At 46.8% G+C, this 9,703-nt stretch overlaps 1 protein-coding gene across 1 annotated transcript in view; it reads left to right on the forward strand.

Moving 5' to 3' along the window:
• LOC308169021 (snRNA-activating protein complex subunit 4-like) overlaps window positions 1-8,884 on the forward strand; it is a gene marked incomplete at both ends in the record, with an annotated part of 21,816 nt that extends 12,932 nt beyond the window's left edge. The window contains 8 exons of the mRNA XM_080543657.1: window positions 527-608; window positions 1,934-2,035; window positions 3,847-3,919; window positions 4,011-4,175; window positions 4,626-4,776; window positions 6,054-6,163; window positions 6,491-6,585; window positions 8,779-8,884. Coding sequence (XP_080399783.1) covers window positions 527-608; window positions 1,934-2,035; window positions 3,847-3,919; window positions 4,011-4,175; window positions 4,626-4,776; window positions 6,054-6,163; window positions 6,491-6,585; window positions 8,779-8,884 — 884 coding nt within the window. The remainder of the gene's footprint in view (window positions 1-526; window positions 609-1,933; window positions 2,036-3,846; window positions 3,920-4,010; window positions 4,176-4,625; window positions 4,777-6,053; window positions 6,164-6,490; window positions 6,586-8,778) is intronic.
• Between the last annotated feature and the right edge of the window lie 819 nt (window positions 8,885-9,703).

Here is a 9,703-nt window from a genome sequence, read left to right on the forward strand (position 1 = left end):
TGCAGGCGGGCAGATTTTGGAGCCCCCTAGCAACACATTTTGATTGGATAAAAGCTCTAACATAAAGGCCAGCCCTCCAAATCTCAATCGGAGACTGGAAGCAGCGCAACCAAGAGGAAAGCTATGAAATGAAGAGAATAGACTATGGGGAATCATTAATACATATTTGTGGAAAAAATATATTAAAATAAAATGTATATTCTGATGATGTTTAGGCCAGCAGAGAAGGCCTTGCTGGCCCTGACGGCACACCACTGGTATAGTAGTGCTAGTATAATAGTAGTGACAGTAGTAGTAGTAGTAGTATAGTAGTAGTAGTAGTACTAGGGGTAGTATAGTAGTACTAGTATAATAGTAGTGATAGTAGTAGTAGTAGTAGTAGTAGTAGTAGTAGTAGTAGTAGTAGTAGTAGCAGTAGTACTAGGGGTAGTATAGTAGTAGTAGTGTAGTAGTATAGTAGTAGTAGTGACAATAGTAGTAGTACTAGTATAATAATAGTGACAGTAGGATATCTCTCTGTCCTCAGGGGAGGAATGGCAGAAGACTCTGCTGATCAACGCTGTGATGAGAGACTCCATGAAGAGGAAGATCCAACCCAAGCTGTCCAAGTAACCCTTAACCCTAACTTACCCTGTCTGTTTATCTAATGTATATGTAACCTGTTATGTATATAGCCAATAACATCTATAATTCACAATAAAGAATGGAGGCAGAGGCGGCGAAACACTTTGATATATCTCCGTAGCTTTACTGACCAAACCGCAGGTATACAGGCATAGTATCACTTCCGCATTCCTGCCCGGGCAACACTAGTTACCTATACGCTTTTCATCACTCCAACTACGGTGGTTCACATAGCTCAAAAATAACACTTCAATACATAACATAACCCTTAACCCTAACCTGTCTGTCTATCTAATGCAGTGGTTCTCAACCCTCTCCTCGGGGACCCCCAGCCGCTCCACATGTTTGATCTGTTCCACCACCAGCACACCTGATTCAACTGATCAAGTACAAACCATAATTGCTTTATACTTGATCAGTTGAATCAGGTGTGCTGGTGGTGGAACAGATCAAATATGTGGAGCGGCTGGGGGTCCCCGAGGAGAGGGTTGAGAACCTCTGATCTAATGTATATGTAACCCTTAACCTCACCCTGTTTGTCTATCTAATGTATATGTAACCCTTAACCTCACCCTGTCTGTCTATCTAATGTATATGTAACCCTTAACCCTAACCTGTCTGTCTATCTAATGTATATGTAACCCTTAACCCTAACCTGTCTGTTTATCTAATGTATATGTAACCCTTAACCCTAACCTGTCTGTCTATCTAATGTATATGTAACCCTTAACCCTAACCTGTCTGTCTATCTAATGTATATGTAACCCTTAACCCTAACCTGTCTGTCTATCTAATGTATATGTAACCCTTAACCCTAACCTGTCTGTCTATCTAATGTATATGTAACCCTTAACCCTAACCTGTCTGTTTATCTCATGTATATGTAACCCTAACCTGTCTGTCTATCTAATGTCATGTATGTATTTTCCTCTATGACTACCATAGCGACGTGTAACTGATAGATACAGTAGGCCTACATACTCAGGGTGTAGTAGCTGTGTGTGTGTGTGTTTGTGTGTGTCTCAGTGTGTAGTACCTGAGTGTGTGTGTGTGTGTGTCAGGGTGTAGTACCTGTGTGTGTGTGTGTGTGTCAGGGTGTAGTAACTGTGTGTGTGTGTGTGTGTGTGTGTGTGTGTGTGTGTGTGTGTGTGCGGGGTGTTGGAGGCCTGGTGGAAGGTGTGTGTGTGTGTGTGTGTGTCAGGGTGTAGTAACTGTGTGTGTGTGTGTGTGTGTGTGTGTGTGTGTCAGGGTGTAGTAACTGTGTGTGTGTGTGTGTGTGTGTGTGTGTGTGTGTGTGTGTGTGTGTCAGGGTGGACTACCTGTCAGAGAAGATGACCAGGCTGGGTGAGGAGGAGAAGCAGCTGCTGAGAGTCCAGATCTGCCAGGTGGAGAAGCAGGTGGAGGACATCAGGTGACCCCTAACCCTGTCCCTGACCCTGTCCCTGTCCCTGACCCTGACCCTGACCCTGTCCCTGTCCCTGACCCTGACCCTGACCCTGTCTGGCTGTTTCTGTCTGTCTGTCTGTTTTATCTGTCTGTCTGTTTATCTGTCTGTCTGTTTATTTGTCTGTCTGTTTATCTGTCTGTCTATTTATCTGTCTGTCTGGCTGTTTCTCTGTCTGTCTGTTTATCTGTCTGTCTGTCTGTCTGTTTATCTGTCTGTCTGTCTGTTTGTTTATCTGTCTGTTTATCTGTCTGTCTGTTTCTCTGTCTGTTTGTTTATCTGTCTGTCTGTCTGTCTGTTTATCTGTCTGTCTGTTTATCTGTCTGTCTGTTTCTCTGTCTGTCTGTTTCTCTGTCTGTCTGTTTATCTGTCTGTCTGTCTGTTTCTGTCTGTCTGTCTGTTTCTGTCTGTCTGTCTGTCTGTCTGTTTATCTGTCTGTCTGTTTATCTGTCTGTCTGTCTGTCTGTCTGTTTATCTGTCTGTCTGTTTATCTGTCTGTCTGTTTATCTATCTGTCTGTTTATCTGTCTGTCTGTTTATCTGTCTGTCTGTCTGTCAGTTTATCTGTCTGTCTGTTTATCTGTCTGTTTGTCTGTTTCTGTCTGTCTGTCTGTCTGTTTATCTGTCTGTCTGTCTGTTTATCTGTCTGTCTATGTATCTGTCTGTCTGTTTATCTGTCTGTCTGTCTGTCTGTTTATCTGTCTGTCTGTTTATCTGTCTGTCTGTTTATCTGTCTGTCTGTTTATCTGTCTGTCTATTTATCTGTCTGTTTATCTGTCTGTTTGTTTATCTGTCTGTCTGTCTGTCTGTCTGTTTATCTGTCTGTTTATCTGTCTGTCTGTTTATCTGTCTGTCTATTTATCTGTCTGTTTATCTGTCTGTTTGTTTATCTGTCTGTCTGTCTGTCTGTTTATCTGTCTGTCTGTTTATCTGTCTGTCTATTTATCTGTCTGTCTGTTTGTTTATCTGTCTGTCTGTTTATCTGTCTGTCTGTTTATCTGTCTGTTTGTTTATCTGTCTGTCTGTTTATCTGTCTGTTTGTTTGTTTATCTGTCTGTCTGTCTGTGAAGTGAAGTTTATCTGTCTGTCTGTCTGTTTGTTTATCTGTCTGTCTGTTTATCTGTCTGTTTATCTGTCTGTCTGTTTATCTGTCTGTCTGTTTATCTGTCTGTTTATCTGTCTGTCTATTTATCTGTTTCTGTCTGTCTGTCTGTTTCTCTGTCTGTCTGTTTGTTTGTTTGTCTGTCTGTTTCTGTCTGTCTGTCTGTCTGTGTATCTGTCTGTCTGTCTGTGAAGTGAAGTTTATCTGTCTGTCTGTTTATCTGTCTGTTTATCTGTCTGTCTGTCTGTTTATCTGTCTGTCTGTTTATCTGTCTGTCTGTTTGTTTATCTGTCTGTTTATCTGTCTGTCTGTTTATCTGTCTGTCTGTTTATCTGTCTGTCTGTCTGTTTATCTGTCTGTCTGTTTATCTGTCTGTCTGTTTGTTTATCTGTCTGTTTGTTTATCTGTCTGTCTGTTTGTTTATCTGTCTGTTTATCTGTCTGTCTGTTTATCTGTCTGTCTGTTTGTTTATCTGTCTGTCTGTTTGTTTATCTGTCTGTCTGTTTGTTTATCTGTCTGTCTGTTTATCTGTTTGTTTATCTGTCTGTCTGTTTATCTGTCTGTCTGTTTATCTGTCTGTTTATCTGTCTGTCTGTCTGTTTATCTGTCTGTCTGTTTATCTGTTTGTTTATCTGTCTGTCTGTTTGTTTATCTGTCTGTCTGTTTCTGTGTTTCAGAGCGATGAAGGAGGAGGAGTTGATGGGCGGTCGCTATGACAACCATGACTGGCAGAAGATTGCCAATATTGATGTAGGTCAAAGGTCAGATGTCTGTCTAACTCTGACTCTAACCCTGACTCTAACCCTGACCTCTGACCCTGACCTCTGACCCTGCTCCCCAGTTTGAGGGTCTGCGTGAGGCGGAGGACGTGCGGCGGTTCTGGGAGAACTTCCTCCACCCGAACATCAACAAGTCAGCCTGGGGGGCGGCGGAGCTGCAGGCGCTGAGGCAGCAGGTGGAGCAGCATGGAGGCCGGGGCTGGAACCACATCGCTGACGGGCTGCAGGTACGCTAGGCTAGGCTAGGCTAGGCTACCTAACCCTGCACCCAGGGCTGCAGGTACGCTAGACTAGGCTAGGCTACCTAACCCTGCACACAGGGTTGGAGGTACGCTACGCTAGGCTAGGCTAGGCTACCTAACCCTGCAAACAGGGCTGGAGGTACGCTACGCTAGGCTAGGCTAGGCTACCTAACCCTCCACACAAGGCTGGAGGTATGCTACGCTAGGCTAGGCTAGGCTACCTAACCCTGCAAACAGGGCTGGAGGTACGCTACGCTAGGCTAGGCTAGGCTACCTAACCCTGCACCCAGGATTGGCCTCTCCAGCCTCCTGAAGACCCACAAACCAGACGCACAACAGGAGGATAATCACACTCTATCCAGAGTGATGATGATGATGATGTGTGTGTGTGTGCGCGTGCACGTGTGCGTGTGCGTGTGTGTGTGTGGTCTCCAGACCAGCAGGACAGCGTTCATGTGCCTGCAGACGTACCAGCGGTCGGTGTGTCGGACCCACAGGAGGAAGAAGTGGAGCAGCCAGGAGGACCAGGAGCTCAGAGAGCTGGTGGAGAAGATGAGGATCGGCAACTACATCCCCTACACCCAGAGTACTGCTCCACCCTAATACACCACCCTAATACACCACCCTAACACCTCCTACACCTCTCTACACCCTCCTACACCCTCCTATACCCTCCTACACCCTCCTACACCCTCCTATACCCTCCTATACCCTCCTACACCCTCCTATACCCTCCTATACCCTCCTACACCCTCCTACACCCTCCTACACCCTCCTATACCCTCCTACACCCTCCTATACCCTCCTACACCCTCCTACACCTCTCTACACCCTCCTACACTCTCCTACACCCTCCTACACCTTCCTACACCTCTCTACACCCTCCTACACCTCTCTACACCCTCCTACACCCTCCTATACCCTCCTACACCCTCCTACACCCTCCTACATCTCTCTACACCCTCCTACACCCTCCTACACCCTCCTACACCGTCCTACACCCTCCTACACCCTCCTACACCGTCCTATACCCTCCTACACCCTCCTATACCCTCCTACACCCTCCTACACCCTCCTACACCTCTCTACACCCTCCTACACCCTCCTACACCCTCCTACACCGTCCTATACCCTCCTACACCCTCCTATACCCTCCTACACCCTCCTACACCCTCCTACACCTCTCTACACCCTCCTACACCTCTCTACACCCTCCTACACCCTCCTATTCCCTCCTACACCCTCCTACACCCTCCTATACCCTCCTATACCCTCCTACACCCTCCTATACCCTCCTACACCCTCCTACACCCTCCTATACCCTCCTACACCCTCCTACACCCTCCTATACCCTCCTACACCCTCCTACACCCTCCTATACCCTCCCACACCCTCCTACACCCTCCTACACCCTCCTACACCCTCCTACACTCTCCTACACCCTCCTATACCCTCCTATACCCTCCTATACCCTCCTACACCCTCCTACACCCTCCTATACCCTCCTACACCCTCCTATACCCTCCTATACCCTCCTATACCCTCCTACACCCTCCTATACCCTCCTATACCCTCCTATACCCTCCTATACCCTCCTACACCCTCCTACACCCTCCTACACCTCTCTACACCACCCTACACCCTCCTACACCCTCCTACACCTCTCTACACCCTCCTACACCTCTCTACACCCTCCTAACACCCTCCTACACCTCTCTACACCCCCCTAACACCCTCCTACACCTCTCTACACCCCCCTACACCGTCCTAGGCCTGGGACTGCTGTATGACGAGGTGTATGACGTGGTGTATGACAGGTTTATGACGTTAGGGTTAGGGTTATGATGGTGTGTTGTGTTGCAGTCTCGTACTTCATGGAGGGGCGGGACCACAGCCAGCTGATGTACCGCTGGACGATGGTGCTGGACCCCACCCTGAGGAAGGGCCACTGGGCCGCCCACGAAGACCAGGTACCCCCCCTCTAACTCTGACCCTGTCTGTCTGTCTGACCCTAACCCCCCCCCTCTAACTCTGTCTAACCCTGACCCCCCCTGTCTGTCTGTCTGTCTAACCCTGACCCCCCCCCGTCTGTCTGTCTGTCTGTCTGTCTGTCTGGACCAAGTACCCCCACCCTGTCTGGTTGTAGATATTGCTGAGGTGTGTGTGTGTCTGTGTGTGTGTGTGTGTGTGTGTGTGTGTGTTTGTGTGTGTGTGTGTAGTTGTTGCTCAGGGCTGTGTCCAGGCTGGGCGTGTGATGCTGAGGTGTGTGTGTGTGTGTGTGTGTGTGTGTGTGTGTGTAGTTGTTACTCAGGGCCGTGTCCAGGTACGGTGTCGGCAGCTGGTGGAAGATCAGACTGGAGGTTCCGGGACGCAACGATGGCCAGTGTAGAGACAGGTACACACACACACACACACACACACACACACACACACACACACCTAACCCTAACCCTTCACTCACCTCTAGAGACAGGTACACACACACACACACACACACACACCTGGTATAAACCAGTCATAACTGGGGTCGAAGAGCTCCCTGTGGCTTTGAATTAGTGTCATCATCTTGTCATCGTCCATGTTGGCTGTAAGTTGTATAACGTTACCGGTCAATTAACGTACAGTAGAGTAAATATACATTTTGGGTTGCCAGACGTCCGGTTTTCAGTGTACGGTCTCTATACAACGTGTGTACAATTTGGCTGGTCAATCAGTCGTGCTAGATTACAAATCTGGCAACCCCGTGCAGCCAAAAAAGGCTACCATAGATCTTTGAGTAAACTGAGGGTACATTACTTGCTCAAAGATTTACGATAGCCTTTTTGGTTGCACAATACAAAATACAAATACAGTGTTTCCTCCAGGAATTTTCACATTAGTGGCGGTGAGGCCAATCCTCGCGCGCGATAATTTCACCAAAAACTAGAGGGAGCATGGCAAAAAAACTAAACGGTTAAACCATTAAAGCCGAGCGGTGATGTTTTATATAGCAGGTGATCAAATACCAAGATATCCTGAAAATGGTCGGGGCCGACAATCGTAAATGTTGTATGTGTTCAATATTTACGACCAAAAATCCTTATGTGTGTGGGCAACTCCCGACAACTCCCGACTAGGGTTGCCAGATGGGCTCGGGTTTTTTTGGTGGAATTTTTTTAGACTGTGGTTAGGGTGGAAAATGTCCCATCTGGCAACCCTGTTCGCGAGTCCGATTGTGACGTGAATGGAATGTAGCCAATCAAGAAGCGAGCTGACTTCTTCTTTTCGGATGGGAATATCGGCGCACACCACACACAATACGATCAAGGCTGTTCAATCCATGATTTTTTATCTTCATGTGTGGGGTCTGTCTCAGATAAAATCCTTTAAAAAAAGTCCTTATGTGTGTACCGGGCTTTAGTGACGGAGAAAATTCATTTGTGGCGGCCCGCCACGAATCAATGCATATAGAGGAGACACTGAAATGACAATACTTTTTTTGTAATATTTTATTCACATGTTAATGTATGCCATCATGTTAAATAACGTAATACTTTGGTGGGTTGACATCACCCAAGGAAATATGGGTTGGGAGTATTGTTCCGCACGGACAGTTTAGTGCGTGGTACCCGAGTTGTTTATTCTACTTACTGCTTGAGTGTGTTGTTGACGATCATTCATGTCCTTCATTAAACGTTTAGCTTTGTCATTTGATACGCTGCCTACGACTCCTGTCTCTTGGCACTACAATACCCTCCTTAAAGCACATATGTTATACTCTCGCAATGTGGTTGACACCTTGGTGACGACGGCTCCAATCTCTCCCAGATCCACGTCAAACTCCTGTCTGTTCACTCTGAAGTAAGTTGTCTGGAGCGGTCCTCCTGTACACTACAGCCTCAACTGTTGACCAAGTTGAACTCTCATTTCATTGTGAGACTGCAGAATCTCGTAGACCCACAACCAACCGCCTCCTTTTTACGTTATGGAAAATTAGTTGATGCTCAGCAAGCTAGCTGTCTATGACCGAAAGATGCGTGTAAAATATATGCTCCAGTCTCTCTCCCTGTTATGAGTGACTCAATTCATTTAGATGCACCAGTTGAAGTTTCCCAATTTTCCCATCGTGACGCAATCTGTCGCACGCCAAAATTCGACAGTGCGGTGCGACTCGTCGCACGCCGTGTGCCTTGTCTCATTCAAAACAATGGAATCAAATGTTTTTTTCCGGTCGCACGACCAAAACAATTCCGTCGCACGACAAAATCGCACACCGTGTGCATTGGCCTTAACCCTTCACTCACCTCCTAGAGACAGGTACACACACACCTAACCCTTCACTCACCTCCTAGAGACAGGTACACACACACACACCTAACCCTAACCCTTCACTCACCTCCTAGAGACAGGTACACACACACACACACACACACCTAACCCTTCCCCCCCCCCATGATGGGTTAGGGTGTGATAGAGCCCTGCAGTGTTTCAGACGTCGTCTCTGTCGCTGTTTGGATTCATTTATCTGAAGCTCTGCTGGTGGACAGACAGACAGACAGACAGGACTGTCTGTGACTGTGTGTGTGTGTGTGTGTGTGTGTGTGTGTAGGTACCTGGACTGTCTGCGGGAGGACGTGAAGAGAGGCGCCTTCAGCCTGGAGGAGCAGCTGTTGCTACGGCAACTGGTGCAGAAACATGGAGAAGGTTGGAACTGATGAACGTGTTATAACCCTAACTAGTCTGGGTTAACTAGGCAGGTTAACTAGGCAGGTTAACTAGGCAGGGTTAACTAGTCTGGGTTAACTAGACAGGGTTAACTAGATAGGGTTAACTAGACAGGTTAACTACACAGGTTAACTAGGCAGGTTAACTAGGCAGGGTTAACTAGGCAGGTTAACTAGACAGGTTAACTAGACAGGTTAACTAGGCAGGGTTAACTAGGCAGGTTAACTAGGCAGGTTAACTAGGCAGGATAACTAGACAGGGTTAACTAGACAGGTTAACTAGGCAGGTTAACTAGGCAGGTTAACTAGACAGGTTAACTAGGCAGGTTAACTAGACAGGGTTAACTAGGCAGGTTAACTAGACAGGTTAACTAGGCAGGATAACTAGACAGGGTTAACTAGTCTGGGTTAACTAGACAGGTTAACTAGGCAGGTTAACTAGACAGGTTAACTAGACAGGTTAACTAGACAGGTTAACTAGGCAGGTTAACTAGACAGGTTAACTAGACAGGGTTAACTAGACAGGTTAACTAGGCAGGTTAACTAGGCAGGTTAACTAGACAGGTTAACTAGGCAGGTTAACTAGACAGGGTTAACTAGGCAGGTTAACTAGACAGGTTAACTAGGCAGGATAACTAGACAGGGTTAACTAGTCTGGGTTAACTAGACAGGTTAACTAGGCAGGTTAACTAGACAGGTTAACTAGACAGGTTAACTAGGCAGGTTAACTAGACAGGTTAACTAGACAGGGTTAACTAGACAGGTTAACTAGGCAGGTTAACTAGGCAGGATAACTAGGCAGGTTAACTA

The sequence above is a fragment of the Nansenia antarctica genome, assembly GCF_963989245.1.
Source record: "Nansenia antarctica genome assembly, chromosome: 12".
Classification (NCBI taxonomy): domain Eukaryota; kingdom Metazoa; phylum Chordata; class Actinopteri; order Argentiniformes; family Microstomatidae; genus Nansenia; species Nansenia antarctica.